Source organism: Hemiscyllium ocellatum, chromosome 37, assembly GCF_020745735.1.
Source record: "Hemiscyllium ocellatum isolate sHemOce1 chromosome 37, sHemOce1.pat.X.cur, whole genome shotgun sequence".
Taxonomy (NCBI): Eukaryota; Metazoa; Chordata; class Chondrichthyes; order Orectolobiformes; family Hemiscylliidae; genus Hemiscyllium; species Hemiscyllium ocellatum.
The window spans coordinates 22,336,167-22,361,350 of NC_083437.1; the positions used below are offsets into that span (position 1 = coordinate 22,336,167).

Genomic DNA, 25,184 nt, shown 5'->3' on the forward strand with positions numbered 1-25,184 from the left:
CCCTCCCCAAAGCCCATTTTGGAGAGAACATTTCTCATATACCTGTGTGATATCCCGTCAAAGGCTTTCTCCTGGTCCAGGCTGATCAGGTAGGCATCCAACCCTCTGTCCTGCACATAGGCGATCATATCCCTGAGAAGTGCAAGACTCTCAGCGATCTTCCTGCCCGGCACAGCACAGGTTTGGTCAGAGTGAATCACCTATCCCAGTGCAGACCTGACCCGGTTGGCGATTACCTTTGACAGGATTTTGTAATCCGCATTCAACAGTGTGACTGGTCTCCAATTTTTTAGTTCCTCCCTCTCCCCCTTCCGCTTGTTGATGAGGGTGATGATGTCTTTCCTCATGGATTCACTCATGGTACCTGCCCGAAGCATACTGACATACACCTCCAGCAGGTCCTGGCCCATCAAGTCCCACAGAGCGGAATAGAGCTCGACCGGTAAGCCGTCGCTTCCGGGAGTTTTATTCTTTTTGAAGGACTCGAAGGCCTTGGTCAGCTCGTCCAGAGATAGCGGCTGGTCCAGCCTCTCATGCGTTCTGTCATCTAAGACCTCCGTGATAGAGGACAGGAACGACTGGGAGGCCGCGCTGTCGGTCGGCTTCGCGTCATTCAGACTGGCATAGAAGGATTTGCTGATCCTCATGACATCAGCCTGAGATGACGTTACCGAACCATCTTCTTCCTTCAGGATGCTGAGCACAGAGCTCTCTTTGTGCACCTTCTGGAAGAAGAAACGTGAGCACGTCTTGTCCTGCTCCACCGAGCGGACCCTGGACCGGACGATTATCTTGGAAGCCTCCGATGCAAAGAGCAAGGCTTGCTGGCCCTTCACCTCCTTGAGGTCCTCCGTGACATCGACCCCCATCGTCTGGAGCAGGAGCAGGTTCTGCATACTTTCCTGAAGCTGGGACAGTTTTCCCCGCCTCTCTCTCGCCTCCTGAACACCTTTGAGGATGAAGAACCTCTTGATGTTCCCTTTTACTGTTTCCCACCAGTCCGCTGGGGACTCAAAGAGGGGCTTCACGGTTCTCCAACCTGCATAGTCCCTCTCGAGCTCCTCAATATTTCCCGGGGTCAACAGCTTAGCATTCAGCTTCCACGTTTCCTTACCCGCCCGCTGCTCGTCCTATAGGTGACAGTTGGCCAGCAGGAGGCAGTGGTCAGAGAAGAACACTGGCTTGACGTTGGTGGATCTGACCGAGAGCGTTCGGGATACAAACAGGTAATCTATCCTTGAGCGGATAGACCCGTCCACCCGTGACCAGGTGTATCTACGCTGCGCTTTGTCTGCCGGGGTGCTGAAGACGTCGTGCAGCTTGGCATCTTTTACTGTGTCCATCAGGGCTCTGTACGTGGCGTCCAGTTTACTGTCCCCCCCGCCGGATCATCCATCTGCATCAATGATACAGTTGAAGTCTCCGGCCAGAATGACCGGCCTGGATGTAGCCAGCAACAGTGGAAGCTGCTGCAGGACGGCCAACCGTTCACTCTTACCCACTGGGGCGTACACATTGATCAGTCTCAGGGGAGCATTCCTGTACATAACGTCAGCGACAAGGAGGCACCCGCCCACCTCCTTAACCTCGGAGATGATGAAGTTGCTTCCTCGCAACAGGATACCCAGGCCGGAGGCGTGGCTATCGTTGCCCCCCGTCCAAACTGATGGCCTATGGGCCCACAAGCTCGACCATCTCCTGTAGCTGCTGAGGTGCGGTATCCCACACTCCTGCAGAAACAGGAGGTCGGCTTTAACGCTGGCCAGGAAGGCCATCGTAAAAACACATCGCATAGCCAATTGATGCTACTCACATTGATGCTGGCAATTTTAAACCCCATTTTAACAGTTTACAAGGTTAACAGTGTCCATTTGTTGATGGTCTTGCCCCTCTGGGGTAGCTGTGTGCATCCTCGTGGTGATGGCAAACTGCTGGATCTTCCCAGGGCTGAGGTAGCTGTCTGGATTTCCCCGCTCTGGTGTCTTCGCGTCGAGCCCAGGGTCCGCACTGTCCAGTTCTCCATCTGACAGCGGGGCTGTCACAGGACCACTGCCCCTAGTTATCTGGAGCTGTGGGCCGGTGGGTACCTCTTGGTTCTCACCGGGTAGGGGGAGGCCTTTACTTGTTCCCTCAGAGGGATCGTCTTTCCCTTCTTGGGCGGTGGTGCCCTTCTTTCTCCCCACGGCGCTCTGTCTCTTCCTCTGGTGGCCGTCATCACCATCGGAAGAGCTGCCTGTATCCTCGACTTGTAGGTGTCGCTTCCCCCTTCTCTGGATGGCTTTGGGGCCCCAGAGAGGTTTCCTCTTTCTGTTTTTGACCGTATTCCAATCCTCTGCCTCCTTTGATCCCTCCTCTTCCATTTTTTCCGTCTGTCTTGCAGGAGCTTGGATCGGCTGCTGCATCTCCCCACTGACCGCCGTCTGCTCCACTACAGCCTGCCCTTCCTACTGGGTGCCTCCAGACACCGTTTCCGTGCTGTTTTGTGGTACCTTGCTGGTCTTAGTCGGTCCACGGCTCGTGTTGCCACCTGCGGCCATCTGTGCGTAGGTGGCGGCTCGTCTTGGGCAGGCCTTGTACATGTGGCCCGCCTCTCCGCACAGATTACAGTTCTCCTTACATTCCTTGGTCGGGTGGCCTTCCTGCTTGCAGTTTCGGCAGATGGTCACCTTACAATCCGCCGCCATGTGGCCTGACCTCCCGCAGGTTCAGCACACCTTCGGCTGCCTTCATTGTTTTCTTGGTATTATTGAGCAGTCTCTACTTGGTTAGATTGGAAAGGCCCTGAGGATCTGGGGATCACATTCATTATACTTGGAGGTTGGGTTAGCAGCTCCAGGATACAATTCTCAGAGTCAATCTGAGTCAAAGGACAGGCCCCGAGGACATTAGCTGTTTATAGATTTTGAAAAAAATAAACTATTTCCTGAGTACTATATGGTCATCCACACCTTCTGGTTACTATAATTTTATATAACTTTTAAAATTTTATTTAAATTGCTTTTATTCAGAATGATCCAAATGCTTATCCACAAGGCATTGTGCACCATCCATCTACTGGAATGGTTTTAATGTCAGCTTCACATCACTCAAATCATCTTAGAACACATGAAAAGTTATCTGAGAAGTTATCATCAGTGAAACTGTTGAAATTCCACACAATGTGTGTTTCATGGGAAAGCTAAGCTTTCAAGGATTCGATTAGATTACATTCCCTACATTGTGAAACAGGCCCTTTGGCCCAACCAGTCCACACCAATCCTCTGAAGAGTAACCCATACAGACCTGTTTCCCTCTAACTTGATGCACCTGTGGGGACTGATGGGATGGCACAGTGACACAGTGGTTAGCACTACTGCCTCACAGGGCCAGAGACCTGGGTGCAATTCCTGCACCAGGAATGTTTGCACATTCTCCCCATGTCTGCTTGGGTATCCTCCGGGTGCTCCAGTTTCCTCCCACAATCACAAAGATGTGCAGGTTAGGTGAATTGGCCATGCTAAATTGCCCATCGTGTTAGGTGAAGGGGTAAATGTAGAGGAATGGGTCTGGGTGGGTTGCTCTTCAGAGGATCGGTGTGGACTTGCTGTGCCACATTGTAAGTAATCTAATCTAATCTCACACTATGGGCAATTTAGCATGGCCAATTGATCTAACCTGCACATTTTTGGATTGTGCTGGAATTGAACCTGGGACCTTGGTACTGTGAGGCAGCAGTGCTAACCACCGAGCCACCGTGCCGCCCCAAGGATCTTGACTTAAGTCAAGGCAGGACTGGACTGAACTTAGAGTTTGAATCAATTGGCACATTTTTCTTTACTTCCAGTCTCACCTCCTCTTCCTCAAAGTTGATGGAATCCCAGTGATGTGCCAGAGTGGCATTCTTCCGTTTCCAGTACTCCAAGAAGGTCACTGCCCAGAAAGACATGAAGATGCTGAAGAAGACTGTGCCAGGATGGTCAAAGAGGTAACCCAGCTGCAGAAAATAGCAGTAACGAGAAAACAAAATATAAATAAGAGACTATTTAAGAAATGTATCTTAATATGAATTATATTCTATTAATATAGCAATTGTAACTATCAGGAAAGACTGAACATGATGGGTCTCCTATCCCTATAAAAAGAAAGAAAATGACAGATCAACAAATATCTTTGATATTACAGATAGGCTGGATAGGGTAGATATTTGAGGGAGTCAAGGGGGCACAAAGATCAGACAGTCACGAATTTAATCCATAAGAAATGTAGGGAAATGTCTTTACTCAGACAGTCATTAGAATATGGAAGTCACCACGAGAAGCAGCAGCTAAGATAAATAACATACATACATTTAAGGGGGAGCCAGAGATGTACATGACATAGAGAGGAAGGGAAGTGTGTATTGGCAGGGTGGAATGAGGCTTATGTGAAATATAAACACCAGTAGAGATAACCAGACTGAATGGTCTGATTTTATACAGTAATTTCTCTGTAATAACTTGCAATGGATTCATAACTGGTATTGATGAAACAAGAGAGCTTTGAAGAGTGAATGACACACGTCCTTCATTTTAACCTCTATTCTCTCTGGTATGCATGATGTGGAGGTGCCGATGTTGGACTGGGGTGGACAAAGTGAAGGGACTGTGAAAGTTTGTAAGATTTCAGATAAGCCTGTTGGACGATAACCTGATGATGTGTGTCTTCTGACTTTGTCTCCCTGGTATGGAGTGAGAGAGAGAGAGAGAGAGAGAGACAGAGAGAGAACTCCAATGTTAGGCAACAGCTGGCACATCCACCTAAATAGTCTTTGAACAGGGATCCAGAAATAGCTCCACAGAAGCTGGTACCCCACCATCGAGTCATCCTTTATTTGCACGTGACAAGTCCTTGACATTGATCCAGTTCCCTTAGAACCAGCTCTCAGAGTGAACAGAACCTCTGACACTGCTGTTTGTTTTTTTTACCATTCAACATTCTCTATTAAAACGTGATTCACTTTGTTGGTAACAGGTCAGTCGGGTCGACTGACAGTTGACTCTTTCCACCGTTTCCCGCAGTGCTTCCTGCAACATGCAACAGAAACAAAAGCACGGCACACAAACTCAATTGCAGACCCAAGCCCCAACTGCAACACGACTGCCTTTTCCATTAGGTTCCCTTCTCAGCTGGCTCCTCAACACACCAAGGGGGAGACTGTTCTTTCACTTGCGAGGTCATACCAATTCTCCAAGGCCGGACAAACGGAATTGATCCCACGCGGGCGCTTGAGGAGGACAGCTGCTCTGGGAAAGATCTGGGGGCTCTTATCCCAGCTGTAATGTTGTGGCTGCTTTCGTACGCTGAAACAGAACTGGCTTTGATGCAGTTTTGGTTCAGATTGGTGTAGCCATAGATGAACGTTTCAGGTGATTCTTCCTCATCTTTCTCCCAGTCTTCTTCAAGTGGGGGACACTGCCAGGTACTTGGTGGGTTTTCTCTGTGCACTCCGAACAAAATCTTCCTCAATCACCTTCTTGTCGACACAAACAGTGATATGGTGCTTCATCTCTGCTTTTGGGATCCGGTGCTTTGCATTGAAAGGACAGGACTCCAAATTCCGAGCCTTATCTGGAAAATTCTTCCTGCATTTCACCAGGTGGTATGGAAATCTGCAAGCTCGGATGCGGTGGCTCTGGGGTCATAGGGACACTGCAGGAGGTCATCAGGATCAATGGAACTCATTCTCGTCCTTTCCCTCCCTCACTCTCCATCTGACACTGCTGTTTGTGTTTTTTTGCTTTCATGTTTGAAGTTCCTTGGTATTCAGGTTACAATTAATCAAGTGACTCAGATGTGATGTTTGATCCAAATTAATCCTTCCATTAGCCCTGGTATAAAGCAGCTGATCATTGGTGCTTCTGTGCTTCCAGCCTCAGTGCTGTAAGAAACACCTCCCATCGTATCCTTAACATCATTCTGTGGCATGTTAGACACACCTTCCGCGCCTGTGGACGGGAGCTACCGACATTTTTTTTTCTCACAGGACGCATACCCACAATCCAAACACTGCTGTTTGTTTGTTTGTTTTTTTTTACTAGTACAAGGTTTTATTCACTTCCATTCAGGTGGTACAGTCATTACATTCTTGCCAACATGCTCCTTCTCCCTGGGAGGGGGAAGCCAGATTGTCCAAGTGAAGTCAGTAATGCATTCAGACAAAAGCAGACAGTCCCCCATGCCCCACTAACTGCTGTCCTCCAGTGAGAGCCTGTCAAACAGGTACTCTCCCAGCCCATTCTCAGGAGCTCCCAGACGCTTCAGGTTGGTGATGTAGTCCCCAAGTCGCTTGATGATCTCAACCTCCTCATCCAAATAGTGGGTCTCCAGGAAGTCACACAGATGAGGGTCAGTCTGGGCAGTGGCCAGTTGGTGTAGATCCAGCAAACTCTGGTTCACATTCTTCTCCAGATCCAGGGCAACCTGCATTGCCTGCAGACTGTTACCCCCCTCTCTGGCTTCTTCACATAACACTGCTGTGTGTATCTGTCAGCTAAGGCTTCCTGATTGGACCAGATTAACAGCCCCAATCAGGGAATTTTATGAGATTCACCTGGCTGACCTCATTACAATCATTACAGCTCCTGAACTGTTATACAGATAGGAAGTTTGGTTACAGATCAACCATGATTAGATTGAATGGCAGAGAAAGTTCAGGGGCTATCTGGCCTATTGCTGATCCTACCTGGGCAACTAAAATGCAATTTATTCATCACCAGACTGTCTTCAAGGAACAACCTGCCCTTTGCACACCTCTACAATGCAGATACTGAATGGAATGTTCTAGACCTACAGTATATCAATAAAATAATAAAGGTTTTTGGATTCAAAAATCGGTGTACAATTGGTCAAATGAGAGCACAAAAAGCACATAGTTACACAACTACAGGTACCAATATATAAAAGCAAATGAGACCCAAATAATAACTTCAGTTTTAAATGACTTACTTTAGCCATGGAACAGATCTCTGAAATATTCCAGGTGTCACAAGTGTCACAGAGAGGGCACATGAGATATTGGTTGCTGCTATTACAGATCTCTTCTCTGCAAGATATAAAATATCTGATCAATGTTCAGGTCTCTGGGCATTCTCTGTTTATCACACTGCATGCATCATGGCATAGGTTCTAATTAGCAGCAGTTGGTGAATGGATTGAAAGCCTCATCTTCCCATTCTCCCACAAAGGTTTCTTCCAAACTTGCCTGGAGACAACAAATCGACATTGTGCATCCTTTCAAAGCAGCTACTTACAGTAACCTCACTGAAATGACCAATTGACATGCACAAAATTAAAAAGGCAAAATAACTGCACAGAGGTCAGTATCCCATTACCAAGTCACCTTTTATTTATGCTTGAACAGTCCTTGATTTTAATACCAGTTCCCAGAATGTCAAAATCTCTGACACTCCTCCTTTATCTGTCAGCCAGGGTTCACTGGTTGGACCAGGTTAACAGCCCCATCAGGGAACTCATATTCAATGATGTCCAGTTAGTTAACCTCATTATAATCACTACAAAAGGGACTGTGAGTTTCTTGATGCTATGGACATTCAACCATATCCAAATCCACCCTCAGTTGACATCTATATTCTTACACTTTCCAATTTGATCAGGAGCAGAACCAGGTTTAATATTCATTACCTGGGTCAATTGTAACATCCCTTTTTTCTGCTCTTAATAGACAATAGACAATAGGTGCAGGAGTAGGCCATTCAGCCCTTCGAGCCTGCACCGCCATTCAATATGATCATGGCTGAACATTCCTAATTAGTATCCTCTTCCTGCCTTATCTCCATAACCCTTGATTCCACTATCTTTGAAAGCTCTATCCAACTTTTTCTTAAATGAATCCAGAGACTGGGCCTCCACTGCCCTCTGGGGCAGAGCATTCCACACAGCCACCACTCTCTGGGTGAAGAAGTTTCTCCTCATCTCTGTCCTAAATGGTCTACCCCGTATTTTTAAGCTGTGTCCTCTGGTTCGGCACTCACCCATCAGCGGAAACATGTTTCCTGCTGCCAGAGTGTCCAATCCTTTCATAATCTTATATGTCTCAATCAGATCCCCTCTCAGTCTTCTAAATTCAAGGGTATAGAAGCCCAGTCGCTTCAGTCTTTCAGTGTAAGGTAATCCCTCCATTCCAGGAATTGACCTTGTGAACCTACGCTGCACTCCCTCAATAGCCAGAATGTCTTTCCTCAAATTTGGAGACCAGAACTGCACACAGTACTCCAGGTGTGGTCTCACCAGGGCCCAGTACAGCTGCAGAAGCACCCCTTTGCTTCTTTATTCAATTCCTCTTGTTATGAAGGCCAGCATGCTATTAGCCTTCTTCACTACCTGCTGTACCTGCATGCTTGCCTTCATTGACTGGTGTACAAGAACACCCAGCTGGTTAACTTAGAAACTGTGAATCAGATTTTAAGTTCTCTTGCTATGTTTGACAATTCCAAGCAACACGTTTGTCCACTTTGTTGGCAGGCACAGCTTTCTTACATTCTTATTCTACTGACCCGATATTGTTTCAACATTTTCAATATCTAGTTCAGCACACTTGAATCCCTGAGGCTTTATACTGAGTTCAGCAACCTTTACAGTTGTATCGTGTTTGCTCATTTTACATGTCAATATGCCTCACTTTCCAATGGCTAGAAAATGATGACTGCAGATGCTGGAGATCAGAGTCGAGAGTGTGGTGCTGGAAAAGCACAGCAGGTCAGGCAGCATCAGAGGAGCAGGAGAATTGATGTTTCGGGCATAAACCATTCATCAGGAATCCCAGCATCACACACTTGACCCCCTGCTTTCCAATGCCCAATAACAAATACTGATTGTGTTAACAGCTTTTTTTTTCAATTCATTAGTTAATTAACAACATTTCTTCTTTTTCTTCAGCAGGTAGCAACCTAAGTTACAGACCATGGCTAATCCTGTGAATTTCTGCAGGGCAGGGCAATGAGGCCGGTTCCAAGCTTACCTCAGGCAGGGTAGGGCCAAATTTTGTGCTGTTAGCATTATTCTTAAACACATGTTAATCACCTAACCAACTGAGGTAACCAGCCCCTTTACCAAATCTAATATCCTTCTCAATCCCATGAGATTGCATCAAGCTTTGAGGAATTTTATCACAAGCTTTCTAAAAACATTCATGCACAAAATCCACCATTCTATCATCATGCATCAATTCAAGCCACATATCTAGACTATAAGTAATCATATATGTAGGAACACATGTGACAACTGATTATACATCTTGAGGAGCGCTATTCTACATAAAGTGAGGAGCAAAGCAAGGAGACTGGCTCCCCCAATGAATACATTGTTGTGAGGGTGAACCTATGTTATTGGTATCATCCTTCATCTCATTCTAGTCAACTCAGTTAAAGTAAAAATACTAGAGATCTTAAAATAAAAAAAAATACAAAATTCTGGAGAAACACTGTGGCATCTGCTGAAAGGAAATGCAGTTCCAACATGACTCTTCTTCAGAACAAAACATTAAATCTTTTTTTCAGATCACAGCTGCTGTCTGACCTGTTGAATTTCTCCAGAACTTTGTTTTCAAGCTAATGGAACAAATCAGCCCATCTGCTCCATGAGAATCAATCCCAATATTTATCCAATTAACAAGTAAATTACAGTACCTAGCATTGACCTTAGAATTTGCATGAGATTTGCTTTCTTCTGCCACTTTCATATTAAATCTCTGTCTACTCTATTTGCATCTTGACTATCTGGGATACACATTTCCATCAGTATCGTGACTGCTCTTTTGTCTGGGCTTTATCTGCTGTTATTCAATAATAATCATTCTTATGAATTCACAGAGTTCACCAAAGACTCTGGATATTGGGTTATGGAAAATTATCTCATGCCAGAAATATTGTGGAAAAAAAATCATTCAAAAAACCCTTCTCAACACTTGGACACTTAAAAATTTCCACATTTTCCTTTACATTTCATGTACAATGAACAAATTCAAAAATCCAGGGTCTTCTATCCAAATAGCGGTACTTGTTTTAATTCAAGGCTCTTGTGGTCTATAACCCTACCAAATAATAATTTATATGTGCTTTTCCAATAAATGAGAAGCTGTTTTGACTGGTAACTCCACAGAATTTAATAGTTGTGTTGTTCTTGCAACTCATTGACTTACGCTGGCTTGCTTGTGTTCATTGACATTAGCCCAGAGATGAAAACTAATGTCCCAACTATAGCAGCAGGGAGAAGCCAAGTTGTGTAAAAACCTGCAAAGAAAGCAAAGCTTTGATGCGTATTTTAAATTTGAGTGAACTCACCAAGAACTTATTAATTAATCTTAAAGACATTGTAAGGTGATGATAGCCAAGGGAAATCCACCCATTTACTCTTGGTGCATCATCTTCTACATTATTTCAACATATGAAATTTGCCAATGCTTTCAGGAAAAGTCACAATGATTCCAGAGATTAAAATAGTCCACGTAATCTCTCGGATGCAAAGAACACAAGGTAGATATATATGGGCGACCATATCCTTCAATCTCTTCTCACCAAATCTCTGAATTAATTTTCATCACATGCGTTAGTCCATTTTATCCAGACCTGTCTCTATTATTTCACGTCCGTTTTAATGGCATTCCCCCTCAGTGAAGAAGTTCCACTTGACTTTCACTTAACTCTCACCTTAATTTGCAACTTTGCTCTCTATCCAAATGAAAATAATTTTGAAATGCTGCTGCCAGGGACAGACAGAGATCTTTGAGAATGTACATAGATGACAGATTTGATGATGCTTAGTTTCATAAAGAATCAACACCAATTGTAGTGAATGGTTACAGAAGTATTACCTTGATTTTAACTGTCTTGCTTAACCCAAACAAAATGACACCTGTTGAACCAGGCCTGAATATACTTATCATTAAAATGTCATCCATCAGAGGCCTGACTCTATTAAGATGAGAGAGGAAAAGCATAATTGAGCCCATTATTATAAATTCATAATTCTCAGCTTTCTTAATTATTCCTTACACAAGGAATCATTGAACAAGGAACTCACCCAGCCAAGCAAAGTAAATAGCAATCTTTTCTCCAAAGTACTCTCGGATGTGATCAAGTGGTTGATATCTATACCACTTTGACCAACGAGCCCAGTACTTATACAAACTTTGCCTTGGATTCAGATTTTCTGGAGGTACATCATAGTCTGGTAATTCATAGGAGCCCTACAGACAGCACAAGATACACCAGAAAATGTCAGTACATAGATATTACAAAGAGACAGTGAGGTATATAAGTATTATAGATAGAGGAAGAGAATCACTTGCTGGTGTCTACAAAATTTCATAGGTCTAATTTTATACAGTATGCATTTTCATTATCCCAGTGCCTGTTACCTCATGGAGTGGGAAAGCAGAAGCAAAGACGTTTTCATTTAGTAAGCGATCAATCCCAATTTGTGTTCTTTTCCTTTTCCCATACACTGTCGTGGCTAGAATTTCATAAACCTGAAAGACAGCAAGATACAGAAACTCTCAAAGCCAACATTCACATCACAGCCTAGAACAATACCCACACCCCCCCCCCCCCCCCCCCCCACCCCCAGACTTTTCAATGTAACCCTCTCAAACATTCCTGCCAAAATGTCCACAGACACATTGCCTCTCTTCTTAACTCTCTATTTAATCCTAAACTAATCCACCCTATCTGATAACCCATTCAACATCTCCAGAAAGCATCCCACCCAGGAATACCATCTCATATCTATCCCAAAACAGTCATCCTACACTTTTACTCAGGTAAAATATCCCCAACACCAAACACCTGCATCCAGTACTCACATTTCCAACTGCTCAGAACCTGACCATTCCCTTTATCATTACCTCAATGTTTTATTTATGCATCCAATCATCCTTATGTGCACATTAAATCCCTCTATCCTCTCCTTTACCCCAGCTCGGTAATGCATTGTCACATTCCACTCATTGTTCAGCCTCTATTATCAGCCTTATTCTTTGTCATTCTGCCTCAAGCTGAAATGAATTTCACACCAAAATACAAAAGTTTATGCACTTGTGCATGTCTTATATATGATGTGGAGGTACTGGTGTTGGAGTGGGGTGGGCAAAGTTCAAAACCAGGTTATAGTGCAACAAGGTTATTTGGAAGTGCTAGCTTTCAGAGCACTGCTCCTTCATCAGGTAGCTGTGGAGCAGGATCATAAGACACAGGATTTATAGCAAAAGATTACAGTGTCATGCAACTGAAATGTTATATTGAACAATTGTTCAATTGCAAATCATGAGGGCATGGATAGGGTCTTTTCCCTGGGCTGAGGGAGTCTAGAACTAGAGGGCATAGCTTTAGGATGAGAGGGGAAAGGTTTAAAAGGGACCTAAGGGGCAACGTTTTCATGCAAAGGGTGTGATGTGTGTATGGAATGAGCTGCCAGAGGAAATGGTGAAGGCTGGTACAATTATATTTAAAATGCATCTGATGGGTATATGAATAGGAAGAGTTTAGAGGGAAATGGGCCAAGTGCTGTCAAATGGGACTAGATTAATTTAGGATATCTGGTCGGCATGGGCAAGTTAGATCAAAGGGTCCACTTCCATGCTGTACATTTCTATGACTCTATAACTGATGTGATAGAAAAGGATACCAGAATGTGATGAAAAGATAGCACCCATCTGTTAAATTACTGGGGCTAGTGAGCTGTACACTTTCCTAAAGATGTCTTTGCTCACACCTTTCACATACGTACTTTGTAAATCTATGTTCACACAGTTCAAAATGAGACTTACAATTCGGTGCCTCTGTGTATTAGTAAAGTATGACTCATGATTTTTGCTTCCCAAAAACCTATAGCAACAAAAAAGAAAAGGTAAGTTTGTCTTGAAGTGCTAACTGTTACCAAAGTCTGAAAACAGAACACTGAAACCATACATGAGGAAAGCACTAATTCAAATTGGCTTTCATGACATTCTCTGCTTCATAGGTACAGAAATAGGTGTGTGTGTGTATGTGTGTGTTCCATATCCATGTGTGGTGGCGGGTGGTGGGTGGGGAGGGGTTTGGGGGAAGGGGTGAGTGTGGGAGTGGGTTGCAGAATTGACCTGCAGCCTATTGGCTGAGAGCTGGTGTCTGGATGCAGTACTTCCTAAAACTCAAATGGAACATGGTCATTAACATCAACAAAGTTGTAGCATCCAAAGGGACCAGAGCGGTTTTCTCAGCTCTTGTGGCATTCAAATGTGCAGAATCATCTGATAGTATCAATCAGGTTTCCTTTTTATTCTCTCAATTGGGGACAACTCTGCTACATCTTCCTGACTCTCTCTAGGGAAGAGAATTTATGCCATCAGTGCATAAATAGTACTCTAACGTGGCAGTGAAATAACAGCACAATGTGCACGTTCCTCAACCCAGGAGCCCAGAGCTTGTTGACTACTTTTTCTTTCTTTCTATGCTATTTTTTAATGTTTCCATTTATTATCGTGCCTAACCTACTTTTGACAACTTTGGGAGAAGGTGCTTCCTTCCAGCCCAAGCCCAATGACTAGGTGGGTACCGGCAGCTCAGTGCCTGGTGGGGTGGTCTCCCGGTGTGGAGATCTAGTCCAGGAGGGGCAGTCTCAGTCTGTGGTCTTTTCCCAGCATGCAGGTATTTCTCGGCAGCTTCTGGGTATTCCACAGCCCGGCATGAAAGTCTAGCCCTAACGTGGAGGTCACGTCTAGGGTGGAGGTCTCATCTTGGTTTTGAAGGCAGCTTCCAGGTCTTCCAATGGCCCAGCATGGAGGTCTTATCTTGGTGTGGTGGGGCAGTTTCAGCCCTTTTTTCCAGTGTATGCCAAATCCAGGAGCTGTTAATTGAACTGACAGCATTTTTTCCTTCTTATTTATGACTTGTCGTTAATTTAGGCACTGTGGTATGGTCACTTATAAAACTTTACATAGTTTTTTGTAAAAATACACGTGACAATAAATTGCTATTCTATAGATGTCAGTGAGCACACTTTTCAAAACTACCAAAGGACATTCTCTTTGTCAAAATGTAATATAAAAACGGGCCTAAACAGTAAAATTGAAAGTCAATCTCTATGTTTTTGTCCTTATTAAGGCCTCACTTCCATTGAGGTGAATGAAAGGTACCTAGAAAGTGTAAAAAAGCAGGAACAATTTCCTTTTGCAGGGCGAATATAATCAGGTGATTAGATTTCAGGTAATTGTTAGAGAGAGTTGAGGAGACAGTTTTTGTTAGCTCAGGAGGACTGGAATTCACTGAGGCAGAGACACACGACGCATTTAAAGAATACTTGAACACACATTTGAGATGTGTAACCAACAGGGCTGTAAACCAAAAGCTGGAAACTGGGATTAAGCCGGATGGATCTCATTCAGCATGCACAGACACGATGAGCTGAATGGCCTCTGTTGTGCATAAATGACGCTGATTCCATTGCTAAAACTTTACCCAAGCTGCTCCAGAGCCAGTCACTTATATATCAAAGAGTGTACTTGGGTGGGCTCTATCTCTAGGAGAAAAGTGGTAACACTCCACTTGGCTTCTCTCAACAATAGCATGTCTGAGATTAGCAGCTCATTCCAAGTTTCAAATCCAGGTGATACTTCTATAGCCATCTACGACCCTGTGGGAGTCACAGGTACATTACGAAGAGAAATATTACGAAGGTACATCACGAAGAGAAGTACATTACAGAGAGGAGACCTAGCAAAGTTATAACCTCAAGAATACTCTCCTTTGACACTGAAAGTGGAGCTAGACTGATAAATCTTTGACTGATAAGACTTTACAAACCTTATTTGCTGCTGCAATCAATAAATGAATTCCACCTCTCACTTCCAGTTTCCCTCTTCACCTCAGGCTACACAACATACACAGACATCAACACATAGTAATTCCCCCAAGTCTTGCTGATGACTTACTTGTCCAGTTTGGATTTACGAAAGGGGCAGGTGTAGTAATCCACTGGTCTGTTGGGAACATACTCAGTCATCATGTTGGGGATACTGAGTTTTCCCAGAATTGCCTCGGACATATTCATGCAGGGGTTGGGCTGTGCCTGTGAATATAATTAAAAAGGTTAAGCTGGTGACTCAGCCAAGATGCACACAGAAAGCAAACATAATGCAGCAACTGGACAACGGAAACAAGCCAAACAGAAGAGTGAGTGCCAAACAAAAGCCAGAGGAGCTGGCACAGAGTGATGGAAATGAAAGGGGTTCTCGAGGCGAGAGACTGAGAGAGTTTATAGCTTGTGAACTATAACCAATGCATTTGACACAGTTGGGTGGGAATAGATAAATTTTAAAAAATAGATTTAAAAAACTCCATCTGCTGTTTTTAGCAAGCATATTAATTGATTTGCATAAATGATTTTCTTTTGCAAGATCAACAAACAACTTCATCTATGGTTAAATTTGGCAATTTTCTGGTCTGTATGATTCATTTCTAGATCCCACTGTGTTCTTATAAAATGCCTCTGTGAATGTTGGCGCTTAAAAGTGCTTTTGGGATATAAACATCACTGTACACACCTGCAGGGGAGCCCTCAGTGACAACTCTTCAGCGTAATACACCAGCACATCCCAGGGGGCACTCACTTTCAGGTAATGAATACTCTTCTTCTCACTGACAGTTGTATCCTGGGAAAAAATTACATTGAGATACCAATAATGTATGGATAGAAGCTCAGGTATGTAAAACACCACGCATCATGTTCCCTTAGATATTTACACATCACACACAGATATCCCATCATAGGACATTCACAACTGTTTCCACATGGGTGGCACACATCAAACCCTGTCACAGTAACACACCTTGGGCCAGGCATGTGGATAATATAAGGGTAAAGTTGACAATTTACATTTCAATGGAAGTTATGCTCAGAATTAGACTTGGACAGCACAGGAGGTAGCCATTTGGCACCATATACCTCTGTTGGATCTTTGAAAGAACTATCCAATTTAGTTCCATAACTCAGCTTTTCTCTTTTTTTTGTAAATTGGTTCTCTTCATGAACATATCTATTTGCCTTTTGAAAATTACTATGGAGTCTGATTCAACCACATTTTCAATCCGTTGTGCTTCCAACTGTGTGAGAAAGTATTTTTCATTTTCCCTCTAGTTCTTTACCATATACTTTGAACCTCTGACCTGTGCTTATTGATCAATTCAGGAGAGTGTGGGATGGAGAATCAGATTTTTTCCAGCCCATCTTTTTTGAGCACTTCAGCCCATCTGGATGTGAGATGATTTAGTTCATCCAATAATTTGCAAGTAGGTTACTGAAGAAAGTATCAAGTACTTGCTTGAGTGTCTCACTTAAACTCCCACCAGTTGACTGCATTTATATTAAGTGGTCCATATAAACTATCTAGAAATAAAAAACCAAATCCTAAGCATTAAGTTTTATTTAGCACAAGTTACTGCAAATTGAGTCTCTATAGATATCTTTTGAACTAGATTCGCAATCTTAATTAAGAGCAATCTGGCCGGTCACAGAATGGGATTGCTTGCATCTTCAACTCTTGGCAATGCAGCATTCCCTGTCCCGAATTTTGGCGACACAGTCATAAGTTTACTTTATTCATCACTGAGAGATCAGATAGTTCTGCTGTTGGGATTTTTTTGAAAAAAGGTTTTTATAAATCCGAAGGTATCAAGATATTAGACACTCAATATATTCAAAGTATTAGATTCTGAGGTGTCTTGACAGCAATGACCTGGAAAGAATGTCTTTCCTTGTGGAAGAATCAAGGACAAGGGGTCACTAGTTAAAAATAAAGGGTCACCCCTTTAACTTAAAGATGTGTTTTTGTTGTCACTTGGGATCATGAATCTTTGGCACTTGCTTGCTCAAAAGATGGTGGAAATCAACTTTCTGAACTTTTTGAAGGGCAGAGGTAGATAGATTCCTGATATGCAAGGAGGTCAAATGCTATTGGGGGTCAGCAGGAATATGCAGTAATCAAATCAACCATGGCCGAATCAAATAACAGAGCAGACTCAAGGGGCTGATTGGCTCCTTCCATTCTAAATGTGGTTGCTTGTGCTTGTACTTGTACTCCTTCAACCCGGTACTCTAATTCTGGGTTGTTCAGCCCAAGGGGCCAATCTGAATTATTTCCTGATTTCAGAGTACTGCTGTTAATCTTCTGACAGACTACAATTTACTTTTGTGGGAACAGAATTTTGCTTGCAGATAGGAATTCCCTCACCTTTTCCATCAAGAGCCCTGCATTCTGTAAATTCTTCACAAATTTGTTTCTCCATTTTTCATGTTTGTTGAACAAGTTTATTTTTGCGCTATCTTTCTCTTCTCTTTCCATTTCCTGATATGTGGACCTCACTTTCTGCCTTTTTGACTTTTTCTTTTTCACTTCCCAAACAAGCACAAAATCTGCAATGAAGAAAGTCATAGTGAGATACATATTAATGTGTGCTCCTTATCAGCTGATTAATGTAAGTTAGGCACTAGGCACATGACCACACTGACTGCTAAGAAATACCTGGCCAGTACTTTTCAGAATCCAGCCATCAGTCTCAGGTGACAATGCTCCAACAGTATTACCATGGTATTTTTGATGATTTATTAACATCCCATGGGATTTACAAATCATATCTCTGGAACTTAACTGAGTTAATACATGTAACTATTTGGCACTTCCATGCTTGGAGAAAGTGAGGACTGCAGATGCTGAAGGTCAGAGTCGAAGATTCCTGATGAAGAGCTTATGCTTGAAACGTCGACTCTCCTGCTCCTCAGAGGCTGTCTGACCGGCTGCACTTTTCCAGCACTACACTCTTTGACTTGCATGCTTAGGCCCCACATCCAGACCATCACAAGATCTTCTACTTTCTCACTTTCCCATCTAAGCCCCAAAGTACTTAATCCCTCACTCGAGCCTATGTCCTCAATAGAGTCAACTCTTCCATAATCCTCTTTGCCAACCTCCTCGGCTCTATCCTCCATTAACTCTCTTTGATCCAGAGCTTCACTTCCACAAAGACCTGCATTCCACCAACTCTATACTGGCTAACCTCCTTTGGCTCCACATGCCCTGATCATACTGACTTCAAAGTCCTCAACTTCAAAATTCCTTGCAGGTTTATCCCGTCTTCTCCCCTATTACAACTTTCTCAACTGCTATACTCTTCCTGCACCCTCCAATATTCTATCTCTAGCTTACTGTGCAGTTACTGCTCCATCAACTACATCAGTGGCATCACATTAGCCATCTTTTCCCTATATATTGGAAGTGTCTCTAAAACTCAGTCTCTCATATAATATCTCACTGCACCTTCAAGCTTATTTTAACTGATCTATTTCAATGCATCTTTCATTGTCATCTAGATTTAAATTTCAGATTTTATAGATAATAGGTGCCGGAGTAAGCCATTCTGCCCTTCGAGCCAGCACCACCATTCATTATGATCATGGCTGATCATCCTCAATCAGTATCCTGTTCCTGCCTTATCCCCATAACCCTTGATTCCACTATCCTTAAGAGCTCTATCCAACCCTTTCTTGAAAGTATCCAGAGACTTGGCCTCCACAGCCTTCTGGGGCAGAGCATTCCACACACTCACCACTCTCTGGGTGAAAAAGTTTCTTCTCAAATTTTATTGTCACATGTACTCAAGTACGGACATGCAGGAGCACAGTGAAAAGTCTATAATGTCATCACACATGGTGCCAGCTCAGATACCAAGGTACCTAGGTACAAAACAACTTGGTACAAAGCAGGGCCTGCCACAAGCCACCAAGAGACCAGTTTGGGACCCAATGAGCTGATGAGAGACCGGCCATGACCCACCAGGAACTGCTGAGAGACCAGGCTGGGACCCATCCCACGAAACGCTGAGACACCAGGCTGGGACCCACCGCACAGAGTGTGGATAGACGAGGTCAGGACACACAATGAGCCACCAAGAGATCAGGCCAGGACCCACCATGACCTGCTGAGAGACCAGGCCAGGATTCAAGATGAGCTGCTGAGATACCAGGCCGGGACCAACCACGAGCAGTTGAGAGACCAGGCCAGGACCTACCATGAACTGTTGAGAGACCAGGCCAGGACACGCCACGAACTGCTGAGAGACCAGGCCAGGACCCACCACGAGCTGCTGAGACACCAGGCCGGGACCCACCACTAGCTGCTGAGACACCAGGCCGGGACCCACCACGAGCTGCTGAGACACCAGGCCGGGACCCACCACGAGCTGCTGAGACACCAGGCTGGGACCTACTGAGACCAGGCAGAGACCTGCCACGGTGGAGACAAGCACCAAGAAGGGGAAAGCACTAAAAATGGGAAAAAGAAAGAGAAAAAGGGGATAAAAGAGTAGGAAATGGGAAATAAAACAGAAAGGATGGAGAAGGTCTGGTTGCAGAGACCTGCAGAGACACCAGGCTGGGACTTACCATGAGCAGTTGACACACCAGCTGGTACCCACCATGAGCTGCTGAGATACCAGGCCAGGACACGCCACGAACTGCTGAGAGACCAGGCCAGGACCTGCCATGAGCTGCTGAGAGACCAGGCCGGGACCCACCACGAGCTGCTGAGACACCAAGCTGGGACCCACCACGAACTGCTGAGACACCAGGCCGGGACCCACCACTAGCTGCTGAGACACCAGGCCGGGACCCACCATGAGCTGCTGAGACACCAGGCCGGGACCCAGCACAAGCTGCTGAGACACCAGGCCGGGACCCACCACTAGCTGCTGAGACACCAGGCTGGGACCTACTGAGACCAGGCAGAGACCTGCCACGGTGGAGACAAGCACCAAGAAGGGGAAAGCACTAAAAATGGGTAAAAGAAAGAGAAAAAGGGGATAAAAGAGTAGGAAATGGGAAATAAACAGAAAGGATGGAGAAGGTCTGGTTGAAGGGTCCCACTCTACCACCATCTCAAAGCACCTGGGTTCTGTTAGTCCCCACTTGAACTCACTTGGGCTGATCAACCTGAACTTGGGAGCACAGAGATGTTTTGTAAGCCATGAAAATATAAGATGTTGTTGTTAGATTTCTAACAAGAATGGGCAATAACTCCAGTTTGACCAATCAAGAAAACATCAAATTTGACATTGACAGGATGCAGAGAAGGGCTGAGAGGTGGCAGATGGAGTTCAACCTGGATAAATGCGAAGTGATGCATTTTGGAAGGTCGAATTTGAAAGCTGAGTACAGGATTAAGGACAGGATTCTTGGCAGTGTGGAGAAACAGAGGGATCTTAGGGTGCAGATACATCGATCCCTTAAAATGGCCACCCAAGTGGACAGGGTTGTTAAGAAAGCATATGGTGTTTTGACTTTCATTAACAGGGGGATTGAGTTTAAGAGTCGTGAAATCTTGTTGCAGCTCTATAAAACTTTGGTTAGACAGCACTTGGAATACTGTGTCCAGTTCTGGTCGCCCTACTATAAGAAAGATGTGGATGCTTTGGAGAGGGTTCAGAGGAAGTTTACCAGGATGCTGCCTGGACTGGAGGACTTATCTTATGAGGAGAGATTGACTGAGCTAGGACTTTTTTCATTGGAGAAAATGAGGAGAAGAGGGGACCTAATTGAGGTTTACAAGATAATAAGAGGCATAGATAGAGTCAATAGCCAGAGACTATTTCCCAGGGCAGAAATGACCAACACGAGGGGTCATAGTTTTAAGCTGGTTGAAGTACAGTGGGGATGTCAGAGGCGGGTTCTTTACACAGAGAGTTGTGAGAGCATGGAATGCGTTGCCAACAGCAGTTGTGGAGGCAGGGTCATTGGGGACATTTAACAGACTCCTGGACATGCATATGGTCACAGAAATTTGAGGGTGTATACATGAGGATCAGTGGTCAGCACAACATCGTGGGCTGAAGGGCCTGTTCTGTGCTGTACTGTTCTATGTTCTATGTGAATCCCATAAAACTGGACTATACTCTGAGCCAATTATGTACTTTCCCTCATGTGTATCAGATCAGTCAGAAATATCGCAAGCAGCTTCAGATATACTGATTTACTTGTGTTGTTCAAATAAAATTAGCAGTCATTTTGCACATGAAAAGATCCCATAATAGCAATAATTTGAATCACTATTATGGTGTTAAAGGGAGGAATGTTAGTCAGGACACTAGGAGAACTCCCTGCTCTCCTTTGAATAGTGCTGAAGAATGTTTAACATCCTTCTGAAACAGTCTAATCTAAAGAGAGTCATGACTGAAAATGCAGCACCCCCTCAGTGCAACATAACAGTGTCAGTTAGACTTCACTCAGATCCCACAGTGAGACTTAAAGGATACCCTTAATTAAAAACATTGACTGGGTAAAGATGGCAATGGAATATAGACAAGACCACTCAAACACATTTCTTTATGCTGTTCTATTCTAAATTTTGCTTCTTGCTCAGCGAATAAGATCTCTCCATCTCTGTTTTTGGAGGTCCCTCTAAATTGAGTATGATATCTATCAGGCTAGACTAATGTTCAGATGACCAAGCATCCCACCTTTGAATCCATTTGTTTTCTGCAGTAATGCATGTTGTTGTTTGGGCAAGTAGATGTCACAGCTCAGGGTAATTTCTTCTCCTTCCTTCGCCATTCCACCTTGGAGTCAACTCAGTCAGCCTCAATTGAAGGGGCTTGAACCTTGATGGATCAGGAGGTGCCACACCAAATAGTCAGCAGCTTTCTGATTAGATTAGATGACATTCCCTACAGTGTGGAAACAGGCCCTTCAGCCCAACAAGTCCACACTAACCCTCCAAAGAATAACCCACCCAGACCCATTTCCCTTTGACTAATGCACCTAACGCTATGGGCAATTTACCATGGCCAATTTACCTGACCTGCACATCTTTGGACTGTGGGAGCACCTGGAGGAACCCATGCAGACATGGGGAGAATGTGCAAACTCCACACAGTCGCCCGAGGCTGGAATTGAACCTGTGACCCTGGTGCTGTGAGGCAGCATAGAGTCATAGAGATGTACAGCATGGAAACAGATCCTTTGGTCCAACCAGTCCATGCCAACCAGATATCCCAACCCAATCTAGTCCCACCTGCCAGCACCTGGCCCATGTCCCTCCAAATCCTTTCTATTCATATACCCATCCAAATGCCTCTTAAATGTTGCAATTGTACCAGCCTCCACCACATCCCCTGGCAGCTCATTCCATATACGTACCACCCTCTGCATGAAAACGTTGCCCCCTTAGGTCTCTTTTATATCTTTGCCCTCTCACCCTAAACCTATGCCCTCTAATTTCTGGACTCCCCAACCCCAGGGAAAAGACTTTGTCTATCTATCCTATCCATGCCCCTCATAATTTTGTAAACCTCTAGAAGGTCACCCTTCAGCCTCCGATGTTCCATGAAAAACAACTCCAGCCTGTTCGGCCTCTCCCTATAGCTCAAATCCTCCAACCCTGGCAACATCCTTGTAAATCGTTTCTGAACCCTTTCAAGTTTCACAACATCTTTCCTATAGGAAGGAGACCAGAATTGCACACAATATTCCAACAGTGGCCTAACCAATGTCCTGTACAGCCACAACATGACCTCCCAACTCATGTACTCAATACTCTGACCAATAAATGAAAGCATACCAAACGCCTTCTTCACGATCCTATCTACCTGCGATTCCACTTTCAAGAAGCTATGAACCTGTACTCCAAGGTCTCTTTGTTCACCAACACTCCCAAAGACCTTACCATTAAGTGTAGAAGTCCTGCTAAGATTTGCTTTCCCAAAATGCAGCACCTCGCAATTATCTGAATTAAACTCCATCTGCCACTCCTCAGCCCATTGGCCCATCTGGTCCAGATCCTGTTGTAATCTGAGGTAACCTTCTTCTCTGTCCACTACACCTCCAGTTTTGGTGTCATCTGCAAACTTACTAACTGTACTCTTATGCTCGCATCCAAAACATTTATGTAAATGACAAAAAGTAGAGGACCCAGCACTGATCCTTGTGGCACTCCACTGGTCACAGGTCTCCTGTCTGAAAAACAACCCTCCACCACCACCCTCTGTCTTCTACCTTTGAGCCAGTTCTGTATCCAACTGGCTAGTTGTCCCTGTATTCCATGAGATCTAACCTGGCAGTGCTAACCACTGAGCCGCCGTGCTACCATATCAGGGGCAACAATGCTTCCGTGCTTTAAAGCGACCTTGAACGTACCCTTTACCTTTTCCTTTAGCCACTCATTTAGTATTGCCAGTTGAGAGCAGGGAAAACAGAACCTATTGTGAGAGGTAGGTTTGGACACAGTGGCCCGTCCATCAGAGTTGGTTCTTCAGGAGCAGGATTTCAAGGCTGGTAGACTCAGCTTCATGGAGCATACTCATGTTGGTCTGCAATTCCTTTGTATGTAAAACATTTTGAGATGTGATGACAAGTCCAAAATTGTTTTTTAAATGTGTGGTGAACTTCTGCAGGCATTACCCTGTTTACCCTCTATTCTCCCAGACTTACCACAGCTCTCTCCCATGTTGCAGTGGGACTGGCAATAGAATTTGTGAATATTAATTTGCTTGACATAACTAACTCTATATTAGCACACCCTGCTGGTCACAGAGAGCTCCTTTTTATAGGAATTCCTATTTTCCAGAAAAAAACGACACAGGCTGCCTGGAATGGAAGCTTCTGTCATAAATCATGATTTGCTTCAAGTATGCACACCGACTGGGGTATACCGAAAAACTGCACCTTTCTGTCCAAGATACAAAAATGCACAGATTTAACCATCTTTTTATTGCTTTCATGATAATAACGTAAAGAATTAAAAAGCATTGAGACTAAAGAAAAAAAAATCATGAGAGGTGAAAGTGAAACATATGAATCAAGACACAGTAACAAGCAGAACACAAATAAGGTTCTCACCGATCTTTGTTATCCCATCATTGAAATAATTCCCTCTGCAGTCAGGGCTGTAACCACTGTTGGAATTAATACACAAGTCCTCATCATCCTCATCCCCCTACAATATAACAGCAGAGATGGAGTTATTCACTTAACACAGCAACCAACACAGGCATGAACTCAAAAACATATCAGTGAAAATAGAGACCTTGCATTAACTAGTAAATGTTGACCATTAACCAGTGAACACAGGCATAAAATCTTCGAGGAGAAAGTGAGGACTGCAGATGCTAGAGATCAGAGCTGAAAATGTGTTGCTGGAAAAGCGCAGCAGGTCAGGCAGCATCCAAGGAACAGGAAATTCGATGTTTCGGGCATAAGATTGGGCTTATGCCCGAAACGTCGAATTTCCTGTTCCTTGGATGCTGCCTGACCTGCTGCGCTTTTCCAGCAACACATTTTCAACACAGGCATAAGTAAAGTATGAGGATTAACAAGTGAGAATGTCATTACCCAGTGACCACTGACGATATAAACAAGCATCATTTAAATGGTAAGCAACAGTATTAACTAGCGAACCAGTACACTAAGCAGTGAATGCAGTTATTGCCATTGAGCATGGGCAAGCAGAGGCATTAGTCATTGAACACAGATATCAATCATTACAATCACGAAACGCAATATACATCTGCACCTAAAATGCTCATTTTACAAATGCACCACAAACCTACCATTACCACATTCCCACTACAACATAGTTATTGTGGTCACTGATTTAGTGGCACTGGGCAATTACTGAGGTTTACATACACAGACAACCAAGATTTGGCTTCAATATGTAGACAGGTTAAGTGCCAAGGATCTGGTTACATACAAATATATAAACAACTGATGGACAAGAAAAGAGCAGCTGGCACGCTAATATAACCCATACAGTTATAATGCCTTGGATATCATAGTTCACAACATCCTCCAGCACACTAATAGCCTGGCAGATTTTTTAAAAAGTGAAAGTTTAGGAGAAACAATATGGAAAATCATTCTCCAAAATACTTAAACAATTAAACTAGCTCAAGAAACAATATTTGTAATTTACATTACTTCAAAACCCACCTGTCTTTTGAAAGCCATGGTCTGCCACAAACTGATCTAGGTTAGGGACAAAAGAACTGCAGATGTTGGAATTCAAGGTAGACAGACAGGAGGATGCAACAACACAACAAGCCAGGCAGCATCAGGAGGTGGAGAAGTCAATGTTTCGGGTGTGACCTTTCAAGACGGTGGCGGGGGGAGTGGGTGTAAGGGGAGCTGCA

At 44.1% G+C, this 25,184-nt stretch overlaps 1 protein-coding gene and 1 pseudogene across 1 annotated transcript in view; both read right to left on the reverse strand.

Moving 5' to 3' along the window:
* Positions 1-25,184, reverse strand: part of ano11 (anoctamin 11) — a 54,568-nt gene that overhangs the window by 27,212 nt on the left and 2,172 nt on the right. The window contains exons 2-11 of the mRNA XM_060851933.1: positions 23,893-23,989; positions 17,240-17,421; positions 15,554-15,661; positions 14,942-15,078; positions 12,800-12,857; positions 11,393-11,503; positions 11,056-11,221; positions 10,175-10,265; positions 6,964-7,060; positions 3,830-3,973 (exon numbers count right to left, since the gene is read on the reverse strand). Coding sequence (XP_060707916.1) covers positions 3,830-3,973; positions 6,964-7,060; positions 10,175-10,265; positions 11,056-11,221; positions 11,393-11,503; positions 12,800-12,857; positions 14,942-15,078; positions 15,554-15,661; positions 17,240-17,421; positions 23,893-23,989 — 1,191 coding nt within the window. The remainder of the gene's footprint in view (positions 1-3,829; positions 3,974-6,963; positions 7,061-10,174; positions 10,266-11,055; positions 11,222-11,392; positions 11,504-12,799; positions 12,858-14,941; positions 15,079-15,553; positions 15,662-17,239; positions 17,422-23,892; positions 23,990-25,184) is intronic.
* On the reverse strand, positions 5,063-5,722 carry LOC132833766 (gametocyte-specific factor 1-like; annotated as a pseudogene).